The following is a 24,911-nucleotide window of genomic DNA, read 5'->3' as shown; positions in this document are numbered from 1 at the left end:
TAAATCATGTAAGTAATTAGAAAATCAATAGAAATGTTTGAAAATTTGTTTTTTCAAACATATTTCTAACTTTTCAAAATTTACAAAATGGCCATAAGGTGTCAGCAGGTGTACTCGAGTTTCGGACAGGAAAATATATCCGAAACGGGCCTATGCTAAATAATAATAATAATAATAATAATAATAATAATAATAATAATAATAATAATAATAATAATAATAATAATAATAATAATAATAATAATAATAATAATAATAATGATAATAATAATAGTTATTATTATTATTATTATTATTATTATTATTATTATTATTATTATTATTATAATATTTATTATGTGTTTATTTATTTATTTTTTCTTATTCTAACTGCTTGCACATAGTTCCAAATTTCAATCATGAGAAAACATATATCTTTTTCATTTTTTCAATTGACAATTAATAGAAATGCAAAATCAAACACGGCTCAAGCACTCCCCCACAGTCCCATACGACACCGTTATGTCGATATATTCTGATTTTTCAAATGATTATAATTTCATATATCCTTTTCACGTAGACCTCAACCATATTAATATTTAATACTACTACAAAATAATTAAAGTTAAAACATTAAAGTAAGTCAAACAATTCACACGTGTATTGAAACTTCAACAATTCCAAATATATATACATAATTGTAATATTTTAGTTCCTATATAAATAAAAGGGCAAATAATAAAAAATGCGCTGATTTTTAATTTTTGTTATATACAGCGCACATATAAGCGCCCACATAATTCGAGTATGCTTCGTATCTGATTACGAGACTCCACTACTTAGTAGTTGGACCTAATCAAAACCTTCATCACGTTATAATTATTGCTCATAATACACAGTCTATTCTATACTACATCGGGTGAAATATATTGGATATATCTTTATCATTTATATACACCCACACGTACATTGGTATGTGTAGATCAACAGTAAAAAAAATATGCGGTGTAATCTTCACCAGATATAACATAGAAATAACCCATAATACACAAGCTAACAAATATGTATATAAATTAGGTAATATTAAATACTTATTTCATTTTAATATTATGCTAACTAAGATGTCACTGGCAATGATATTATGGATCCACTAATTAAAGGGTGTCCCCACAAGTTTGGGACTTGATTTATATGGTTGGACCAACCTGTTCAAATTTTCAAGTATATCATAAAATAAAATAAATAAATAAAAGATTTCGACACGGTATTATGATTATGCAAGCAAGTCGTATCTTGTAAATAAAGAGCAAAAATATCATTAAAATTAGTAAACATATATAGTAAATTATGGCCAACTTTGAGATACATTCAAATTACAAAAAAAATCTCTCATATTTCGATAATTACAATCATCTTTTCAAATAAAATGGGTTTTTTGTAATTTAATTTTACTTCAGGGAATGGGAATGACAATAATTTGTCCCACCATATATTGATGCATCATAGGCCTTTTCAATCTCACATCAAAAGTAAAAGTTGTGTGGGCATAAATAAACGTCTTATTCTATAATTAAAATGTTATTTTAAGTAACAAAATATAGGCATGTTAAATTTTGGCCCAATTTTATTACTTAAGTTAGACAATAGACGTATCCCCTACGAATCACCATTATTTAGAAAAAGCAAGCGTGTCTGGTGCCATATTGTCAAAATCGGACGTGGTTCTATGGGGTCGAACTGGTTCAATCCGATTTGTATTTTTTCTTATTATTTTATAAAAAAATATTATTTTAAAAATGCTATTTTCTTTATTATTTTTTAATCCCATCTATTATTTTTACTTTTATCCACCTCACTCCATTTTTTCTTACACTTTATATGTACTTATTCTTTATTATCCAAATGCGGCAATCTAGTACCCCTATTCGACCACTCGTGACTATATTCGACAATGCCACCCTTATTCGACCATCCACGACTAGATCATGCCACCAACAACTAAGTCCGTTAAAGTTCGTTCCAATCCAAATACAAATAACCAATTTCACGGTGATTTGATCTGTTTTGGCCGAAAATCGAGTTCCTTGGTTGGTTCGTTGATTCCCAGGTTTTACCCGGTCGAATCAAGTTTTTATTTTTTCCGATTTTAGAGGTCAGGCGACCGCCTCATCGTTGGGTCACGGTTGGATCCGGTTTTGACAGCATTGGTCTAGTGTATCTATCATTATTGGGCAAAAAACACATTTTTTTTCATTAGAAGTTTGTTAATAAATATTTACGGCATTTCAATTTTCAAAAATAAAATTAAAATAGTGGGAATACGATTTTGTCAAAACAAAAATAATTGGAATATGAATTAAAAATAAATAAATAAATAAAAAATAATAAAAAAAAAAAAAATTGAGCGGACACCTTTCACCAATCAAGACCACCAAATCTAATCTTTAATCTTTTATGGGGCAATTTGCTATAGGTCCCTCCATATTATAATTTATGTGTATAAATCCAAGTTAAAGTTTCCATATTTTAATAAATTAATAATATATATTGAGTCAAAAATACCCTTAAGTCAAATCAAATCAAATCCCAAAAAAATTCTCTATCAAAACAAATTCTCAAACAACTCTCTTCCAAATATTAACTAAAAAATGAAATTAATCCGTTAAAAAATATACTATTTATTTTACAAACTCATACTCTAAAAATGCCACCGCCGCTGCACCACCGCCTATGACTCCGTGAACTCCGACTCACTCTGTTAACCGCAAATAGCAAACTGAAAATTAGAATTTGTATTATTGAATTGCAAACAACAAAATACCTCTGATTTCGCCAAATGCTATGACTCCGTGAACTCCGACTCACTCTGTTAACCGCAAATAGCAAACTGAAAATTAGAATTTGTATTATTGAATTGCAAACAACAAAATGCCTCTGATTTCGCCAAATGCAAACAACAAACTGAATTTGTTTTCTCCAGAATTTGCAATATTGAATTGCAAACAAAAAACTACCTATGACTTCCCCATATGCAAACAGCATACTGTAAAAAAAATAGCATAATTTGCTATGTTGAATTGAAAGTAATAAACTATTGATGACTTCATCAAATGCAAACACCAAACTGAAAAAAAAAAATCAGCATCATTAAAAAACATTAACAAAAAAATTGTTTATGGAACACGTTGCAAACAACAAAAACATTGAACGGAGTTTTCGTAAAAATGTAACTTAAGACATACCTTACAAATTGTAAACTAGAGGAATCGAATCTCAACACCCAACGCAAATTCTTCAAACAATAAAGGAAGTTAACCTCTAAACATAAATTGCTAACAACAAACGATGAAGGTTCTACATACGAAAAACTCAATGCCAATTTTGACTAGGGCTTGAATTTCTGAATTTTTTTTGGGAGGAAGATGTTTATTTTCCTCTTTAATTATTATCAAGAAATCAACTCATAATCTATTTTTTTTTCTTTTTTCCTTCTCTATAATATTTCTTCATAAGAAAAAAAACCAAAGAAAAAGAAAAGAAAAACATAGAAGAACGAGAGAGAGGGAGACGCATGAGATACAGAGAGAGAGATTGAGGATTTAATATAGGCGGAGAGAAACGTGAGATTGGAGAGAGAGAGAGAGAATGAATGATATATGAGATTTGTTTTCTTATTAATTGGGGGTGTTTATGTCTATATACTAATTATTTTATTTTATTTATATTATTTTTTTTGGTCAAAGGACCTATGCCTATATTGATCTACTAACTAGGATATCTACCTATATAAGTCCAAAATTAGGGGTGTCTAAGCAAATTTCCCCATCTTTTATTACTTTAATAATTTTAGTCGAGTTATGATATGAATATGACTCACCATCTAACTTTGATATACCCTTTATTTATTTTTAAAAGCACCAATATATTTATTTATTTATTTTTAAAGCCCAAAAGGGTCTAAATATTATCAGGCCCGTTTATTTATATTTTCAAAATTGAAGCCCAATATATTAATTTATCGCATAAGCCCTTGGATTAAATATATTAATTAATTAATATGTTTATTAATTAAATTCTCAAGTCAAAACCACCACTGATTTACTGAAGCAAAATCGTTCAAGCGAAAAGGAGAGGAGCAATTGCTATTGAATCCGCATGGTTATCCACTTCTTCTTCTTTTATGCGTTATTATTTTTTTTTTTGTTGTATTTTATTTATTTATTAATTTTTGTTTTTTTTAATTGATTTCAGGAAAAAAAGGGTAAAGTTTCAGATGATGAAGCAGAAGCAGTAGTAATTGGAGGTATGGTGCTTGACATAAACGCCACCCCTTCAATCGCCGCCAATCCCAGAACCACCACTCCCGGAAAGGTTTACTGTGTGTTCTGTGTGTGTAATTTTTTTTATTTTTTATTTTTATTTTTTTTTAAATAATTGTGATGAAATATTTGTATGCTCGTAGGAAATTCAATTTTGCATATTCTCTTAAATGTGTGTACTTCTTTATTAAATAATGTCGAATTACGAAAAAAAAAAAATCCATCATGTTTGGGTAATTACAACCAACCCCCTCAACTATGAACCTTCTTACACATGTCCACCCTTGCGGTGTCAAATTTAGTGGAATCTTCTAGATTATGTGGAATACTCTCTAGTTTGTACCCGTTTTACCCCATTCGAGCTCCACATTTTGAAATAAGATGATCATAAGATGTGTTGTAAAATATCAGATTGTGATTGTGGTGCATCAAAAACTGCATTTTTGAATGAACAAAACGAGTACAAACTAGAGAACATTCCACAGAATTGTAGAAGATTCAGTTGAATTTGATACCCAAACATAGTTGAGGGGTGGTGGTTGAGAATTACTCAAATATGAAGGGCGTTTTCGTAATTTGACCTTACCTCGGGGAGGTGGAATGACATTTTACATGTGTGTGTGCGCGTAATGTCAGGTTGTGTATACATTAGGCGGTGTGGGAAGAAATGTAGGTGAGTGCATGTCGAAGCTTGGGGCGAAGCCTTTCATGATAAGTGCATTAGGGTTTGACATGGCAGGTACCTACTTACACTTATTCGCCATGTTTAACACATGTTTAATTATTAATCCATTATTGTAAAACATGTGTAATACCAATTGCTTCCCTTCTTTCGTTTTTTCGAGTAGGAAGTTTGCTTTTGGAAAACTGGAGATCTGCTGGATTATCGGTAACGGGTAAATAGCCGCTTCGTTTTTTTTTTCTTGATTAAACATTGGTTATTTGACATGCTTGTTTGAATTAAGTAACTAAGGTTACGGGAATTACGATGATGAAACATTGTGGAAGTTTCACGCATTTCCGTGTAGGTCTACGTATTTCAACATCTAAGGGCTCGTTTGGTTGAAAAAAAAAATGATTGTGTAATCTTAACTTATAGGGGGTTGTGTGCTAAACTATTTTGCCGTGTAAGAGTAAACTGTTATCGAGTTTTTACAATTCATTTCTGATCAGGAATTAGAAGAAGCCAAGATATAGATACAGCTGTCGTATGCAACATCTTTGACGGTGTAGGAGAATTGGCTGCTGCTGTTGCTAGTGTTGAATCAATCGTAAGATTTTTTTTTTTTTTTCTCTTTTTAAATTAAAAAAAAAAAATCGTATTTGTGCTAAATAAATCTTGTTAAATATGTGTATGTTTTTACGACAGGAAAAATTTCTAACTGCTGAATGGATTCAAAAATTCAAGTCGAACATATGCTCCGCACCGGTATTGATGGTTGATGCTAACTTAAGCCCGCCTGCTCTTTTATCCTCTTGTCGATGTAACATTTAGTAATTATTTTATTAATTGCATTTTCTAACAATAATTATTTCTACTAAATAATTAGTTCGGTGAATATAAATTCCTCCAGTGGCAGCAGAGTGCAAGACTTCCGTATGGTTCGAGCCAGTATCGGTCGCCAAATCCAAACGAGTTGCTTCCGTTTCGAAATATGTGAGTTTCATACCCTCTCCGATATTGGCATATTCTTAATATTATTACATCGAATTTATCGCATTTAGCCAAAAAACTCCTCGTGTTATAAATATTTGCAAAAAAAACCCCTATAGTTGCATATTTTTTTAGCGAACAACCCCCTACATTGCGGGCTTTGGCAGGGTAGTTTGCCAAAAGAATTACATCATGGGGTATTTTTTGCTAATGTTTATAATACGGGGAGTTTTTTAGAAATGAACTTATAGGGGGTTGTGTGCTAAACAATGCATTATAGGGGGGTTTTAACTAATATTTATAATACGGAGAGTGTTTTTAGCAATTATCTTTTAGGGTCCATTTGGATGGAGGGATTTGGGGAGGGATTTGATTTGGGGAATGGATTTGAAATGACTCCAATTTTGGAGTCATTTGAAATCCATCACTATTGCTCCAAAATCAACTAAAAAGGAGGGGTGGGGATTTGAAATCCATCTCCAAATCCCTCAATCCAAACAAGTCCGAGGGATTTGTTATTATGGATTTGAAATCCCTCCCCCAAATCCCTCCATCCAAATGCACCCTTAGGGTAATGCGTGCTAAAAAAATGCATCATGGGGTTTTTTTTTCGCTAATATTTACAATACGTGGAGATTTTTAGTAATTAGACTAAACACAGGGGTATTGAATGCAATAAACCCTTATTGCATCACTGATTCACAAAATCTTTTTTTTTTTTGAACAGATAACTTACACCTCACCGAACGAAGACGAGCTAATCGCAATGGCAAACGCTCTTTCATCCGAAGATAAATTCTCACCAATTAAAATAGATTCCAACAATGCTAACTTTTCGATTGAAAAATTGTTCCGAAAACTAAAACCTCCAACATGGATTTTACTCGAGAAAGGAATTAGAGTAGTAATTATAACCCTCGGAGCGCAAGGAATATTCTTATGCTTCAAAGCAATAAACGGAGTAGAGAAAAAAGATTACACGACAAACGCGCCTAATTCTTTCAGCAGAAAATTATACGAAGCGGTAAATAAAAGCTGCCCTCCTAATAAAATCTTGGGCAGTCCCAAATCGAAGGGGAATTATTATATTGCAGTACATTTTCCGGCACTTTCCGCCGCTGTGGTGAGGCTGACCGGTGCAGGAGATTGCTTAGTTGGCGGCACGATAGCTTCGATTTGTGCTGGTTTGGATGTAATGCAGAGTGTGGCGGTCGGTATAGCGGCGGCAAAAGGGGCTGTGGAAACGGAGAAGAATGTTCCGGAAGGATACGGATTGGCAAGAATTGCAGGTATTTATTTATTCTGAATTTTGCATTTTGTGATTTCTTGAATGGGAGAAAGATTAATGAATTGAATCGTTTTTCGTTGTGTTTGCAGACGATGCGAGTATTGTCTATTCTGAAGCGAAAGTCGTTTTCTGCGAATCGAAGTTATAACCTTTTTTCGGATTTTTATTTCTTTATTTTTTATTTTTTTCCCTTGTAGTATTTATAGACATTTGGTTATAAAGTTGTGGAAAACATTATTATAGTCAAGAGTTGTAATAATATACATTATTTCTACAACAGTTCAAGTATCTAAAATAAAAAATCAAATTATTTTAGCCAGGTTGTAGCAATTATATTTTGGGTAAATTACAACCGCCTCCTTGAGGTAAAGTCTATTTACGGAAAAATCCCTTACTTTGAGAAATTATATCCAACCCCTTTAGTTTGTAAATTACCTACATCAACCCCCCTATAAAAGGGTGTTAATGTAAGAAATCTACAAATTGTAATTATGAAAAAATGGGGTGGAGTTTTTTGTAAATAGACCTTACCTCAGGGGGAGATTGAAATAAAATTTCCGGTTTTTTTTTTTAAATAATGGTTTTCAATCCAATTTTCTTTGAAATTTTTCAGATTGAAATTGCAATTAGTTATTATTTTTTTTTTCTTTTGCTTCTGAAGAAAATTTGATTTTTTTTCGAAAACGCTAATTTCTATTTGATTCGTCTTATTTTAATGGGTAGGAGAAGACACTCTGTTTGACAACTATTTATCACTGATAATTAAATAATTAATTAATTCATTAAAAAGAAAATCAGAAAGCAGTTCGACAAATTGATGATGCCAGCAAAGCTCCAAAAGTGGAATATTCCTAGAAATTTCTCTAAATAATTATTAATTAATCATAGGATTAGCAACTAATTAAATTCCGCACAAATAAAGATTGAAATTGAATTCAATTTTTTTTTCTTGAAACAAAATTCATTAGTATTTGCAGTTTGTGTTGAATTCTATACAGTATGGGTAAAGGAGGAGGATGTATGCCCAGTAAGAACAAGCCACCTGAGAATATATCATCTCCCCAAAATACCCCTCTCTCACATACCCAATTACCAATCCCCAGTATCAGTATAATAACTGATTCTGCTGCTGTGGAAGAAAAATCCAAGAAAAAATTAAAAATATTCATTGTGTTCTATTCAATGTACAGACACGTGGAAATCCTAGCCAAAAAAATCAAGAAAGGGGTTGACAGTGTTGAGGGCATTGAGGGAATTTTGTATAGGGTTCCGGAGATTTTGTCGCCGGAGATTTTGTCGCAGATGAATGTGCCTAGTGATAAAGATGATGAGATTCCGATTATATCGGTGGAGAAGTTGGTTGAGGCCGATGGATTTTTGTTTGGATTTCCGACGAGGTACGGATGTATGGCCGCTCAGATGAAGGCGTTTTTTGATTCGACGGGGGGTTTGTGGAGGGATCAGAAACTCGCCGGAGTTCCTGCCGGAATCTTTGTCAGCACCGGTACGCAAGGCGGCGGCCAGGAAACCACCGCGTAAGTCTTTACTTAATCATGGAAATTTATGTTTCGAAGTAATATTGTAGGGGTGGAACTAGCACTTTCAGAAAACTTTTAATTTTTTTCGGAAGTGAAAAACTAATTTCAAATCTATTCAAAAAACAAAGTCAGAATCGAATTATGATAATATGTGTTTTATAAGTGTAGATTTGGAAAGAAAATCGGAATTTTTGAAAATTAAAACCTGATCGAAAATCGAAACCACCACATAAGTCTTAACTAATTATTTGTGAATTGCATTTTAGTCTTTAGATGATAAAACGAATGGTGGTAATTGTTGAGTTTTTTGGCTGGTTCATTTTATGCTACCGTACACGTGTATATATTCATACATATTTTACAATATATATATATATATATATATATATATATATATATATATATATATATATATATATATATATATAATTGCTGATAATTTCAATTTCTGATTCAATTTAATTACTGAATTTAGATTAACCGGTTCGGTTTATTTTGGTGCAGGTGGACGGCAATTACGCAATTAGCCCATCACGGAATGTTGTACGTGCCGATTGGATACACATTCGGTTCCGGAATGTTCGATAACGATAGTATAAGAGGAGGTTCGCCTTACGGAGCAGGAGTTATATCAGGTGATGGAACAAGAGAACCTACTCAAACTGAACTTTCTCTTGCAGAGTATCAAGGCAAATATATGGCTTTGTTTGTCAAGAGATATTCTTATTAGCCATTTAATAATTACAATTTACAACCAACCCCTTGAGGTAAGGTCTATTTACCAAAAAACCCCTCCCTTTTTTTCCATAATTACATCCAGAACCTGCAATTTGTATATTCGTTACATTAACAACTCTTTGTAGGGGGTGGATGTAAACAAATTACAAACAAACTGCAGGGGATTAGATGTAATTTCTCAAAGACAATGGGTATATTTTGTAATTACACTTTATTACGGGGAGGTGGTTGTAATTTACCTTAGGTTTGTTTTATTTATGTCTTGATGTAAATTCTCCAAAAATGAAATTATATTTATTCAGCCATTCAATTTAAGCTTTAATAATTCTGATATGCTAAATCCCACACCAATTTTACCAAATCATACACACAATTGAAAATTTTTCTCTCTAAAATCTCATCTTCTCCTTTCCCATCCTTCTTCTTTTTCCCTAACTTTTTCACAAAATCACACACTAAAAACGTCCATATCATTCCAAGTTCGAATTTGAGAAAAATCTCCATGTGTTCAAACTAAAATAAAGTTGGAATTTGAGGAAAAAATTCGAATTGATATGAATTTAAATAATTACAAAGGCATAATGAAATTGAAAAATATTAAATAAACCTAAACTCATTTTTTATGATTATTAGCGTGAAAGATTAACGAATTTTGAGTGACTTGGAAAAAATCATCATGGAGAAAAGTTAGAGAGAATATAAGTAGAGAGGATTTTTTTTTTTAATTTATATGTGGTATTTAGTAAATTTTAGTGTGGGATTTAGCATGCCCCTTAATAATTATATTAATTTTCAAACCCTTTAATTTTCCAAAAAATATAATAAAAATAAAAATATTTATCACCAACACACAAACGATAAAAATTTAATAACAGTAATTATGAAACAATTAGCCAAAAAATAATTACATCCACCCACATGAGGTAAGGACTATTTACAATAAAACCCCGCCATTTTTCAATAGTTACATCCAGAACCTGCAATTTTGTACATTTCTTACACTAACACCCTTTTGTAGGGTGTGGATGTAAAAAAATTACAAGCTGCAGAGGATTAGATGTAATTTCTCAAAAAGAAGAGGTAATTTTGTAATTTAACTTTATTACAACACCATTTTGTAGGGTGTGGATGTAAAAAATTTACAAGCTGGAGGGGATTAGATTTAATTTCTCAAAAAGAAGAGGTAATTTTGTAATTACACTTTATTATAGGGAGGTGGTTGTAATTTACCACAAGTTTGTCTTATTTTTGTGTCTTTATGTGAATTCTGCAAAAATTAAATTATATTTATTCAGCATTACAATTTAAACTTTAAAAAATATATTTATTTTCAAACAATTTAGTTTTCCAAAAATATTAAAAAAACAATTGAAAAAGATTATCACCCAAAACAAAAATTTAATAACATTTTTACGAAACAATTAAAGCATAATTTCAAAAAAGAAAAAAGAAATATTCACCAAAAAAAAAGGGATTAAAAAAGAGAATGAATGTGGGGTAAGCTACTAGTAAACGCCGTCTCGCAATAAGGATGAAAAAGTAACGGCGTTATCAGCGAAACTTCCACGGATCGTTATCGGCCTCCCATGAATCAGATAAGAACCAAATTTTAGCTTATCTGGGATTATGAAGGCTCTTTTTTTTTTCTCTGCTACCAAAATAAAATTAAACAGGTAATTAAAAAAATAATGGACGATCGAAAACCGGAAACCAAAAGAAAAGGGAAAGGAAATGCGGGACAGGCGGCGGAGGTATTGGCCGGAATAAATTACACGGCGGCGCTGCTGCCGTTCTGCCTAATTGAAAACATCACTTGTGTTATTTATAGGAGTAATGGGGCAATGAGTCCACTGCCAGCAAAGCCCTAATAGTGCCATTATTTTCGTTACATTATAAGATTATATTAAATAAAATTCGCATTATAATATTAATATGAAATCAGCATAGATGGGCCATGCCCATCTAATTTATGAGGACCATTTATGTGAACCTAGTAATATATTAATAAATAAGGAATAAAAAAAATCATTTGTCGTATCATCTTAGATGGGCCAGGCCCATCTAATTTTAGTGGATCAATAAAAGTTTTATTTAGTAATTACAGTAGGACTTCGATAAAATAATAATATCACTTAAGTAATAATTTTTTTGGGTTCCAACTTTATAGAAATTGTACTAAATTATTAGATTGATAATTTAATTTTTCACTAAATTAATAGGATTTTGTTAATCCTGACTAGTGACAAAGTCAGGATCTTGTTGGACTAATAATTATACAGTGGTTCGAGTTTTAGAGAGTGTTTGGCTAAGCTTATTTTAAACAGCTGATAAGCTCTTTTACGTCTGATAAGATGTTTTTAGAGCTGATAAGTTGTTACATCTTATTTTTAGGGTTAATTTCTAAAGTGTCTGGATAATGAGCTTATTTACTATTTTTACTCAATATAAGATCTTAAATAAAAAGGTGGGGTAAAGATACTTATTTAAAAAAATCTTATTTGTTCTCCAACAGCCTATTTTAAAAAAAATACCAAACACTTTAGAAGAGATTATAAGCTCTAAAACATCTTATAAACTCCTTTTAACATCTTATAAGCCAAACACCCTCTTAGTAATTTAAAAAAAAATAGTATAAATTAAGTAATTATTTTTATATTCTAACTAAATTATATAAATTATGCTGTATTATTTCTAATGCATCCCAATTATAATTAATGGATCTATTTAAACTAATTCACAAATCAATTAGGTGGGCTAATTAAATTGAATTAATATTAAAATAATGTATAAAAAAATTTAGCTCATAGTGAACTTCAACTCACCCAAGGGGTACACATAACTCCGCTCCTGACCCCGACTGTAATAATTTATAGAGTTTTCAATGTACATTCACGTTCATGTATATATGAATAATTAATTTCTCTAAATATTTGATGCACTTTTTTTTTATCAAACAATCCAAATTTCGTTTGACTATTTTTGGTAGCTGACAAGATTTGTCATGATTCATCCACCACTTATATCACGGATACAATCGAATGTCTTAGAGAAAACTTTCAAGAAAAAAACAACCAAATCACAACTTGTCTAATAGTGTTTTTTTTTTTTTTTTTGACAAATAAACTTAGATAGTCCTTGCAAAAGCTTGTTTAGAAGCATAATTTAATAATTGTAGGTTAAGTTGAACTGAGTGCTTATTTACAAAAGTTGGGGGCGTTTACAAATTAACTGAAAAGTCAACTAAAATATAAAAGACAGGTATATGTGCGCTTTTAAAATTATAGCTTAAAACAACTTATTTTAAGAGAAATAAAAGCAAAAACTTGTTTTGCAAACACCTAAAAACAGATTATGTGCAGGAAAAAAAAACTGACAATCTATTTCTAAAAGCTTTTGCAAACACCATCTTATTATAATGTACACATCATGCTTTTAAAGACATTGTATGCGTTCCAATTCACGATATTACAACTCATATTTGACTCAATTTATATTGTGTTACGTAAAATTAATTATGCCCGTGCCGAGTATTATTTATCGTTTTAACGAAAAATATTGTCGCTCGATTTCGCGAATGTAGTGGACACATGCATTTTGTCGCCAACGGGGGGCATGACCCCTAGCATTTCTCAAATTCATAGTATTTTTTTATATAGAATATAATGACATTTTATCTAAAAACTTAATGTATTATTCGTGAAACGATTCATTTAATATTTAGCAACTCCACGTGCAAAACATTCATATAAAACGATCGCATAACAACTAGTACGTCGATTACAAACAAATTAACATGAAATGAACATTAAACGTACAATCGAAACATCGCAAGCAAACACTAGAACTAACACACACACACACACGAACAAAATAAATTCAAAAGCAAAATTAACTAATTAACCGATTAATTATGGTTTTGAAATATTAATTTCAGCAGTGGGCGATTTGGGTCGGGTCACATTTCGAAGGAAGCTGCATGGCCCGGGTGGAATTTATCCCGAAAAGAGGCAAGTACTTGTTGTTCTTGAACGTGCAGAAGCACGTCGCGTTCGCGTGCGTCAATGCGGTGCAGCACGCGGCTGATGGCGGCGGCGGGACGGCGGCACCGGCTGCCACCGCCGGCTTGCACTCAAACAGCTCATCTTGGCTCATCCCACAGAGGCCGTTGTCGTCGCTACTCGCCGCCTTTGCCATCCCCAATACGGCGGAGGCGGCGATCACCACGAAGGCGATAAACAATGCCCTAACAGCAATTTGTGACGCCGTCATTTTTTTAACAAGAACAATAATTTTTGCACCTAATTAAAAATTTGTTTATGCAACTTTTTTTGTGTGTTTTTAATTTCCATTCTTTTAGCATGGGGTTTGGGGGTTTATATAGAAATAGGGTCACTAGTGGGGTAGGTGATACTATAGGTTTTCAACGAATCAAACAATGACACGTGTTTGGCTGAGATTCTTTTGGAATGTGTGCATGGTGTCTTTAAAATATAATTTACTAAAATAATGCAATATAACGAAATTGCATGTATGTGAACATTAAATCTTACTTTGAGATCATTATAAAGAACAATAATACAACTTTGATTAATAAATATTTTTTGAAAAATAAATATTAATTTGTAAAATGAGCTTTTTGCTTACGTGGACAAATTATGGTGAAATAGTTGTCTTAGACATGCATGCTTAATTTAATTTTATTTTTTATTCTGTTAAATTAGTTAGGGTTTGGGCGGATCAAACCTCAATTGTTACATAGTTAATTTGAAAGTTTATTAAAGTTAATTAATTAGGGTTTGGATATGGATTATTAATAATTAATATTTAAAAAAAAAAAGATAAATGGATTTAATTGGTGACCACTAAAATTCTATCAAGATGTAAAAGTAGAGCCCGTGAGTGGAGTTGACTGGCAAATCTTGGCTTTATACATCACGGGTTTGCTTCTTTAATCCTGTTTAGTGTTTAATTAACAGATGTAATTTGTACTTTAAAAATTAATATGCTATTTTTATTACCTTTGGAGTTGATGGTTTTGTCAGGTAATTTGATTTGTTAATTACCACTAATTAAGCTTTGTGCATATAACGAGCTGAAATAATTAAAAAAAAAATCAATTTAGGCAGAAAACAGAATCTGCCAATTTCGAAGAAAATTTTAATATCGAACTAGCGAGAGCAAGCAAGAGGTGAAAGTAGGGGTGATAAATGAGCTGAGCCGGCTCAAAAACTCGATAAGCCGACTTGATAAAAGCCCAACTCGAGCTTGGGTATTTCTAGTTCGAGCTTGAGCTCACGAGCCCGATTATAGTTGTTCGACAGCTCGCAAAACGACTCGCGAGCTTCTTATTTATTTATTTATTATTTAAATAATAAAAATAGTAATAAAAAAAATAATAATAATAATAATAAATAAATATATATAAAAAATAAAAATATATTTTTATAAGGGTCTATTAGATATAACCCCCTTAAACATTCAAATAATAGGGGTAGACCCAAACTTAAATTTGCCATTTTGATAAAAACCCAAATTTTTCTAAATTACATAATTACCCTCAATCGAATCCCACAAATCCCGTTACTTTACCTTTTGAAATAATATCAAATTTCTCCCTATTTTCCCGTTAAAACACTATCACCACAAACCCACTATCAAAAAAACTGCAAAACCTCCCAAAACCAGAAATTTGCACGACCGTGTGGATCGGCGATTTTTCTGCACTCCGACCAAGCCTCCGTAGGTACGTCGTCGCCACTCGCTGAATCGCTATCATCCATCGATTTGTTGATATGTTTTGGCTAAATCGACTATCACGTTTGTGTAATTGCAGATCTGTTAAAATCGCATACCGAATTCGAGCACTAAATCAGTGATATTGCAACAATTGATGGGCAGGACATCCACCAGAAGTGATATCGTCGTTGGCCGACGTCGCCGTCGCCGTCACTGCTCCAATCTAGGGTTACTCAAATCTAGGATTACTCAAATCTAGGGTTTTGATAATTCTTCGGCCCATAGTTGATTAACGAGATGCATAGTCGAATTACATCTGTATTAATATACTATCTCATATCATTTAATAGACTATCCCACTGGTATAATTTTACTATGGATCTCGTTAATCGACTATGGGCCGAATAATCATCAAAACCCTAGATTTGAGAAGTGACGGCGGCGGATTTGTGTTTTAAAATTAATAGATTATCTCATATCTTTTAATAGACTATCCCATGTATCTAATTCGACTATGGATTTAGTTAATTGACTATTGAAAAAATAATAATATATATGGAAACTGAATAATATGTTTGTTTGAAATACTAATCAATAAGGGTAATTTTTCTTATTATATGAAAACGATTAGGGTAAATAATAATATATATGAAAAAATAATAATATATATGGAAACTGAATAATATGTTTGTTTGAAATACTAATCAATTAGGGTAATTTTCCTTATATCATGTAATAGACTATCTTATTGATCTAATTCGACTATGGATCTCGTTAATCGACTATGGATCCCGTATTATTCAACCACATAGTATATTAATAATTTCAATATAGTACATTAATCTGCTATGATAGTATATTACGGTTATAGTAGTGATATGAATTGTGTTACAAACAATATACTACTGAAATGACAAGAACATTGAGAACAACACCAACATAAAGTATTCCAACATAACCAATAAAATTAATAATCTCATAATTTCAATCTAGGGTTTTGATAAAATACATAAAACACATTATAACATAATCAAACCAATATGTCGAGTTAAAAAACTCTAGTACATTAATAATCTCATAATAATATAATAAAATGATAATGGTAGTATCATACGGTATTCATAATAGTATACTACTGTATTACAACGGTTTAACACTTAACCGAAGTTACCGAGCCATTACATCGTAAACACCTCTTTATAGCAACCAACCCACCAAACCTCAACAAAATCCGTACGAAATTCGCCATCGAAAAAACCTAAAATCATGAAACAAAATTAAAAATGCAGAATACTAAAAAATGATTAAATAGACTGCAAATACATTTGAATGACAATACACTAATATCATCAAAAATAAACTTAAAATGCAAAATCCATACGCTAAATTAAAAAAGACTACGAACTATATTTTAATGTACTACCCAGCACACTTAAATCGGCTGTTATAAACAAATAAACCAACTATCGATCGGGATCAAAAAACATGAACTCGAGCACAGCGGACAATTATTCCGATTATTGCATAAACCAACTACGAAGCTCATATAAAACAACTCTGGTCCGATCTGCGTGAACCATCCTCTTCTAACTCTCAATCCTCTTCCAAACAAACATCATCCGCCAAAAATAACGATGTATATATGACGACGTAATTTTGTTAAAAAACGTTCTACTTAATAGAATCTGCAAGTATCAACACAACTCTTAAAAATGTCTAACCACCGTACACGACAATCCTGTACATACAGCGAAAATAAAAGCGAAAAAAGACGCATTCATACCCGCTTGATGGTGAAGAAATCTTCAAAGGCGATTAAAACGATGGAACGCTCGATAAATCTTCAAAAAAAAATTGTACACGATTTGATAGATACGATTTGATAGAACGGCCAATGATCTCACGTAAATTTATTCCGTGATTTTAGAATCACGTATCAGCAAATCTCATATCACGTAGTTAAGGAAATAAATGCCGTTCAAAAATAAAACAGGTGTATTAAAGGGAAATTATATAATATATTTTGCCAAGTTGGCAAATTTGAGTGTATCTCAAAAAGGGAAAAATTAATTGGATCTACCTTATTAGAAAATATGAACAGGGGGTTATTCCTAATAAACTCTTTTTATAAATTATTTTTATTTTTATAGTCATATAAATAATTTATACTTACAAAATAAAGTAATATTAATATAAAAAAACTAACAATTAACAAAATGAGCTGAGCTCGAGCTCGATGAACTCACTTGAGCTTGGCTAAGAAAATAAAAGCTCGATGAAATTGCAAAATTGTACACAAGCTTGAGCCTCGAAATTCTAGCGGACGTTCAGAGACCTAGGTGAAACACCTATATTAAATCTTATTTTGTATATATTCTTTAAAATTGTAATAACTAATCAATGTGTGTTGATGCGGCCCAATCCAATTAAATTAAATCACCTAGGCCCGGCCCGTGAGAATCCATCCTCTTATAAATACAGTCCAAAATCCAGCTTTCACATATTCAAAGAATTTAGGGCTGTTTATCTAATTCATCGAATTAGGTATTGTTTTCTTATGATTCTTTTGTCGTATATGAATTAATCTTGATTAATTAGCTTAATTAATTCCATCTCTTAATTACAATTATGATTAGGTTGGATTAATCTTAATAATGTCTGAGAATTCGCATGATGAAGAACGTATTGCCCATCTCCTGAAGTTGATGGAATCATTCAAAGCCGATACGGTTCGGATAATTGGGGCGTCGCCATTCCAAGCCATACTAAACCACCCGTACGCTCCCAACTCTTCGGTTCCCATCCCGAACGGACTCCGGAACGACGAGAAGCTCGTAAAGATGTGGCCTCAAGTAGAGAAACAAGTTCTAGAGTGGCGAAAGATTTTGTACCTCATGAGCTACCTTTTTAGGGCAAAAGTAATTTATAATTTAAAACAGTAACTTGTTTTAACTTGCAAATATAAACGCATACATATATTTTAATAACAGGTGTTGATTTAAAAGTAAAAACAGAGATTCAAATTTTTTTTTACAAAAGGTTGGAAAAACAAATATAAATTACGCAGAAGTTAACAAATTGAAACTTATTATTGTCTTAAGATTGTTGGTATAATTATAAACAATCTGCGTAAACGAAAAATACTTACTTGTTTGTCGAAAAGAGGAATTGTCAAAAACACAAAGAACAACCGAGGCTTGCCAAAGCAATTCCCTTAAGACAATATTTCCGGGCTGTCAACGGTGCACAGTCTCTTCCCGGTAGTCTCCCAAGGTACAACGATCGGTTGTCGAATATTTGCACGAATATTCGACCCACGGCGAACTTGAACAACGAACGGAACTTTGACGAAGAGAAAGAGAAATATGAAGAACTATCTCTCAGTTGCCGATTAAATTCAGTACAGAATTGGCCAGATTCTGCCTTTATTTATAGGTTGTAGAGATCCATTCACAGAGGGATGCAATGGTTGGAGAAGAAGCAGAGACATTTGTCTGTTCTTTTTACCGAGTTCAAAAAACGTAGGAAAATTAATTGGTCATGGGCCAATTATTAAATATTTGGTTTGGGCCAAATATTTTATTATTTAAACTTTGGGTCAACTAATTTAACTAATTACTAAATGTCCCCAAAAGTAATATTTGTGGACACTTAAACCCAAACTAGTCCTATCACTCGATCACATCGAGCGCACATTTTTTGAACTTTAACCATTTAATCAAGACAATTTTCATTCACTTTACTTCATGATTATGATCAAGTAAATAAATGAAATTAATCTTTTCATAATTTAATTAATATTGCTCAATATTAATTATTGGAAATCATGAAAATTCCAACAATCCCCCACATGAATAAAATTGTTCTTCCAATCTTATCGCATAAGATATATTTGTCAAAATTCCTTAGTGAATAGTACAGCATCGGGATAGGTGAAATGTTTCATCTTGAACCTTCCCTAGTTAAAGCTTATCGGATTTACTTAGTCAATCGGTGAATTATTTCATCTTGAACCGTCGGCTGTTTGTGTAAACCAAGACAATAAACTTAACACCATACTAAACGAATTTGTTCAAATTCTCGGTTGTGTTCGTTTTGGCCCTGAACATCCTCGGGTTCTGCGAGTGCTTTAGAGAATTCCAGCCTTTAAGAATTCTCAACGAGCCGACCCAGCTCACACTAACATAGGTGACCGCATCTATAAAGAGTATCCTACTATACCCCACTTGTAATTTACAAGATATAGACGTCATTAAAAGCAATAGCTTAACCTTTATGAACGTCGTAGGTTGCACTTATTGCATCATAGGAATAAGATGGAGTTAAAACTCCTAAGTGCCCCATTCATTTAAGTTACACAGAACTGGTTGTCCTATTGAACTTGGTCCGTGGGATCTCCAGTCGCCAAGTTAGGTTTCCGAATAAGGTAACTTAGTTATTGAGGCTTTAAACTTATTCCCCTCGACGCACATTTAACTCTTTCGCTAGATAAACCTTATTAAATGGATCCGCTCGGTTATCTATGGACTTCTCAAAATCAATGGAAATTTATTCCATTAGAGAGTAAATGTATCGCGTTATATGTCTACGACGAATATGTCGAGACTTACTATCGTAAAGTATGAGAGCAATTGTTAATTGATTGTTTTTAAATCGAATCTCTAATTATGTTGCCTCGCTATATCCCTCAAGGACATATAAGAACATATTTAACTTGTAGTCAAATGCCCCCACATTTTGAGATATTTATAGCTCAATTATATATATTTCCATAACTCATAAGGAATGTTCATCTTGTGTGAAACTCTATTTAATATGTCATTAGACATACAAGGAGTTTCCCCCACAAGTTGTTCGGTAAACTCAAGTTTAATCGTGTCTTTAAATCATGATTTTTCCATTTGACTACCCCATTCAATGTGAATAGGGTGCAATAATTTTTCCATGCACACAAATAAGTTACTCATATTATCCGCTCTATCGGATTTAAGAAGTTATCTTCTTATTTTGTATTTCACAAATACGCATTTGCTACCTTTTTATTAAACTCAAAATTTTAAGAACTTTAATTTTTATTGAGAAAATACTCATAATATGATTGGACAGAATCATATTGCACCGTTTAAATCAAGAACTAACTTACAAAAGTTTTGAAAATAGAGAAATCAAGCACCCCTCACGAGAGCTTATTTGAAGTATAAATAAATATTGATTATGCCCAAATTCAACCAACTCATTGATTTGAAAACAATATTGTTTCAAAAGAAAGAATAAAATATTTATATGATTTAATAATTTTAAATTTCATACAAACTTGTAAAACATATGGCAATTTTGAAAACAATATACTAGTAAAAAACTTGTATAGTAAAACCTTGTTTTACACACGATATTTCCCAACATAATAAGTTCTTACAACTCTTAAATAAACCATATAAACTAAAAATTATTAATATAAGTTTAGTAGCTTAGTTCTTGCCGATAACGGCTACGTTCGCCTTAAAGAGGCCGTCACATAGGTACCCCTTTCCCACATAGAACCCTCCTTTGGTTAGCACAAATTTGTCCGACTCAAAAGCCAACTTGAAACCTTTCTTGGTTAGGATAGAACCACTGATTAAGTCCTTCCTAATATCCGGAACATGTAGCACATCGTTCAAGGTAACTTCCTTTCCGGAAGTGAATTTTAGGATCACTTGTCCTTGTCCTTCAACCACCGAATAAGCATCATTTCCCATGAAAAGCTTTTGTTCTTGTTCCAACTTTTTATAGGAGGAGAACATGCTCTTGTCATAGCAAATGTGACGAGTTGCCCCGGTGTCTACCCACCATCCTTTAGTATCGCTCATGACGTATGCTTCAGATACAAGGACAACACTCTTGAATGTGTTCGATATTTCGGTTGCTCCAAAAACCATGTTTGAAGCCATTTGCACAAATTTCAGATTAACATGAAAAGTTTGAACAAAAAGAATTTTAAACTCGAAAGCCAAAATAATTTGAAGATAATTCAAGTCAAAAAAACTTTCAAATCCAAATATTCTGTAATTAAGAATATAAGCAATTAAGTATTATATACCTTAATCTCTCCACTAACAGTAATAGAATAACATTTGTTTAATAAACAAACAGAACAGATTTGAACAAGAAATACCAATTAATTATACAATATAATAACAATTTCACACAGAACCAGACAAAAGAATAATACCTTACATAGGCACAACTCTTCGCAAGAATAATAACATATTAATAACTCAAAATCTTAAAAGCAGATTTCAGAATCAAAATTACTTTATAAATTGCAAACGTTTAAGGAAGGCAAAAGTAATTTATAATTTAAAACAGTAACTTGTTTTAACTTGCAAATATAAACGCATACATATATTTTAATAACAGGTGTTGATTTAAAAGTAAAAACAGAGATTCAAATTTTTTTTTACAAAAGTTTGGAAAAACAAATATAAATTACGCAGAAGTTAACAAATTGAAACTTATTATTGTCTTAAGATTGTTGGTATAATTATAAACAATCTGCGTAAACGAAAAATACTTACTTGTTTGTCGAAAAGAGGAATTGTCAAAAACACAAAGAACAACCGAGGCTTGCCAAAGCAATTCCCTTAAGACAATATTTCCGGGCTGTCAACGGTGCACAGTCTCTTCCCGGTAGTCTCCCAAGGTACAACGATCGGTTGTCGAATATTTGCACGAATATTCGACCCACGGCGAACTTGAACAACGAACGGAACTTTGACGAAGAGAAAGAGAAATATAAAGAACTATCTCTCAATTGCCGATTAAATTCAGTACATAATTGGCCAGATTCTACCTTTATTTATAGGTTGTAGAGATCCATTCACAGAGGGATGCAATGGTTGGAGAAGAAGTAGAGAGATTTGTCTGTTCTTTTTACCGAGTTCAAAAAAACGTAGGAAAATTAATTGGTCATGGGCCAATTATTAAATATTTGGTTTGGGCCAAATATTTTATTATTTAAACTTTGGGTCAACTAATTTAACTAATTACTAAATGTCCCCAAAAGTAATATTTGTGGACACTTAAACCCAAACTAGTCCTATCACTCGATCACATCGAGCGCACATTTTTTGAACTTTAACCATTTAATCAAGACAATTTTCATTCACTTTACTTCATGATTATGATCAAGTAAATAAATGAAATTAATCTTTTCATAATTTAATTAATATTGCTCAATATTAATTATTGGAAATCATGAAAATTCCAACATTTTTTTCGAGATTGAAATTAGGTTTCTAAGACATTGGATGAATTAAGGATGTCGGAGATGCGTTCGCCGAGGATTTTTTCGAGATTTTTCCGATCGGTGTACTAACAACAAATGCTTATTGCTTAAGAGGCTAACAATTGAAGAAGAACAAATTGGACAAGAAGTTGAGGTCCATGCATGCATGCATGGAGGAAAGGTCTCGAGCGTGATCTTTGCCGCCACCCTTGCGGCAGTTTTGATATGCTCGGTGGTGGCGGCGGCCGCCACCTCCATCCCTCTGGGGTCGATGGGGAAGTGGATCGATTCGCTACTCTTGAATTACGAGAATGCGGTGAAGGGGCAAAAAGGAGATGGTGGATTGCATGAATGTGGGGACTTATATGTTGCAATTAAAGATTTTGGATAAAATTAGGGTTTCAATCGAGAGGTTGGAGATCGATATCGAGTCGATGTTGAAGAATGCCGATTTTGCCCTTGGTGGAGAGGGTGATTTGAGGGTTTGTGCGGAGGAAATTAGGGGCTCAAGCTGATAATTGCTGTAGGGATATTCGGAGGGCTAGAACGGTAATTCTGCAGAGAATTATCAAACACATCCCAACAACCATTAGTGAAGATAAAAACATAATTAATTAATCAATTAATTAATTACCAGACAATAATAATATAGGACTAGCTGTTGCTTTTATTACTTGATTTTATTTTCATTTTTTTGTTGTTGATGGAATTATATATGCATTAGTATTTATTTATATGTAGTGATTCGAATTTCTGGTGATGGATTCTTTTTACTTAAAATTTTCTGTATTTAATAGTTAAAAAGAAGAAGAAATATTTGATAGCAATCCATGCACGCAGTACACCATAAACTAGGTGTAATAATAACAGGCACGTTATGTATGTATATGTGACACGTGTCCGATTTTCGTGATGCTATTATTGTCAATAATTAAAATTTTGTGAAATCTAGAACATGAATTTCCTCCATCTAATTAATAACACGTTAATTAATTGATCACCACAATTAATTTTGCAATCTAATTCAAGTATTCAACCTAAATTTATGATTAGAGATCCAAATTAGGTTAGGTGGGGTGGGGTGGGGTGGGGTGGGGTGGGTGGGGTTCTTTCGACCCTACACCCGATGATAAACACATGGTGGGTCTTCTGTTGGCACGTGTCCATTTTTTTATTTTTCTAAAACCCCTAAAGATAAACCCTAGCGGGAAATATATTATAAAATGCAAAAAAGAGACACGCGGCAGCAGAAGACCCACTCTGTATTTATCATCGGGTGTAGGGTCGAACAAATCGGGGGTGGGGGTATCGCGATGCACGTGACCATAAGGAATATACTGACGTAACGTGGAGAAATATTAATAAGCGAAAACGAGTAAGGAGCTGACACGTATTAAAAAGTGTGACGTGTCACTTCAAGGCGGGTGAAGGAACAGCTCAAATAGCGTGGGGTGGCGATGTACGCGGTGATTTCCATCCCCGTTCTTTAACAACTTTTAACTTTTCATTTTGCTCCTCATTTTAAGGTTTTATTAATTCCAAGTACTAATATTTTGGAACGGTGGTCTAATAGATGTTATATTTTGTGAAATATACGTACAAAATTCACATGTTATTTTGCATGTTTGTTACATTAGAAAATACCCATTATTACAATGAATCATCAATACAATATCCAACATTAATACACGAATCGTACCATGTACGCAAGAACATCTAATCGATTACCTTCGAAAAGTTTGTAAAATTCTTTCGATACTTAATATACACAGGATTAAGTCAATATTAATTGTTCGCTCGATTTCTCATGCAATTTTCTCGTATAGATCGAGGAGCATTTCTACATTTGTGACGAACAAAAGGGCTTTTGTGACGAACAATTTTGTCACTAAATTTAAGAAAATCCGTCACAAACATGTTTTTGTGACGGAATACAGAAAAACCCTCATCACCAAATATTTTTGAATAATATGTAATTTTGTTGAACTAGTTTAGATATTAAAAGTGTTCATATTTAAATGTCATCCAAATTGTTAAAGGTGGAATTGAAGTAGAGATTGGATAGTAAAGAAGCTTGACTTAGTTTGCCTTCTTTACAATGAAACTTTTATTTTGAATTAATTAATGTACATGTTCATAATTTCAGTTCTTATCCCATATTCAAGCATTTATGGAATACTTTCCCCCCAAGCAATTTAATTTTATTATATATCTCAATTTTCATGAATATACATTTTACATATCATTCTACCTGGCATTTTAGGAGCTCTCCCATTCTTGTAATAAGGTTCGTTTACAATTCAATTTTTATTTCCTTTAAACATATTTTATTTTCACGCATAGATCTTCTCAAATTAGCAGAGGCGGAGTCAGCATAGGGCCAGAGAGGGCC

General features: G+C 32.4%; 2 protein-coding genes and 2 non-coding genes across 4 annotated transcripts; 2 read left to right on the top strand and 2 right to left on the bottom strand.

The window, feature by feature from the left end:
* The first annotated feature begins 4,025 nt into the window (after positions 1 to 4,025).
* Positions 4,026 to 7,555, top strand: LOC105952016 (pfkB-like carbohydrate kinase family protein). Its single transcript, XM_012975513.2, has 9 exons — positions 4,026 to 4,137; positions 4,231 to 4,350; positions 4,935 to 5,037; positions 5,147 to 5,194; positions 5,472 to 5,569; positions 5,668 to 5,782; positions 5,873 to 5,955; positions 6,680 to 7,241; positions 7,330 to 7,555. The coding sequence occupies exons 1-9, from the start codon at positions 4,135 to 4,137 to the stop codon at positions 7,386 to 7,388; spliced, it is 1,191 nt and encodes a 396-aa protein (XP_012830967.2). The 5' UTR covers positions 4,026 to 4,134; the 3' UTR covers positions 7,389 to 7,555.
* A 597-nt stretch (positions 7,556 to 8,152) lies between these two features.
* Positions 8,153 to 9,826, top strand: LOC105952017 (putative NAD(P)H dehydrogenase (quinone) FQR1-like 1). The gene is made up of 2 exons (XM_012975514.2): positions 8,153 to 8,775; positions 9,283 to 9,826. The coding sequence occupies exons 1-2, from the start codon at positions 8,240 to 8,242 to the stop codon at positions 9,506 to 9,508; spliced, it is 762 nt and encodes a 253-aa protein (XP_012830968.1). The 5' UTR covers positions 8,153 to 8,239; the 3' UTR covers positions 9,509 to 9,826.
* Positions 9,827 to 11,004: 1,178 nt separating this feature from the next.
* On the bottom strand, positions 11,005 to 11,141 carry LOC148765110 (small nucleolar RNA snoR83). Its single transcript, XR_016029984.1, has one exon. It is a non-coding gene; the product is annotated as a small nucleolar RNA snoR83 (small nucleolar RNA).
* Positions 11,142 to 13,206: 2,065 nt separating this feature from the next.
* LOC105952018 (putative lipid-transfer protein DIR1) lies at positions 13,207 to 13,865 on the bottom strand. The gene has a single exon (XR_016029811.1). It is a non-coding gene; the product is annotated as a putative lipid-transfer protein DIR1 (transcript).
* Between the last annotated feature and the right edge of the window lie 11,046 nt (positions 13,866 to 24,911).

The sequence above is a fragment of the Erythranthe guttata genome, chromosome 14 (genome assembly GCF_056151865.1).
Source record: "Erythranthe guttata isolate IM_541 chromosome 14, IM_541, whole genome shotgun sequence".
NCBI lineage: Eukaryota > Viridiplantae > Streptophyta > Magnoliopsida > Lamiales > Phrymaceae > Erythranthe > Erythranthe guttata.
This window is presented reverse-complemented; position numbering and strand designations above follow the sequence as displayed.

Bases quoted from the DNA above. Each gene is read 5' to 3' on its own strand.
- LOC105952017 (XM_012975514.2), top strand. From the start codon at position 8,240: ATGGGTAAAGGAGGAGGATGTATGCCCAGTAAGAACAAGCCACCTGAG. The intron at 8,776-9,282 runs GTAAGTCTTTAC...ATTTTGGTGCAG, and splicing joins GGCGGCCAGGAAACCACCGC to GTGGACGGCAATTACGCAAT.
- LOC105952016 (XM_012975513.2), top strand. The intron at 4,351-4,934 runs GTTTACTGTGTG...GCGTAATGTCAG, and splicing joins GAACCACCACTCCCGGAAAG to GTTGTGTATACATTAGGCGG. The intron at 5,783-5,872 runs GTAACATTTAGT...AAATTCCTCCAG, and splicing joins TCTTTTATCCTCTTGTCGAT to TGGCAGCAGAGTGCAAGACT.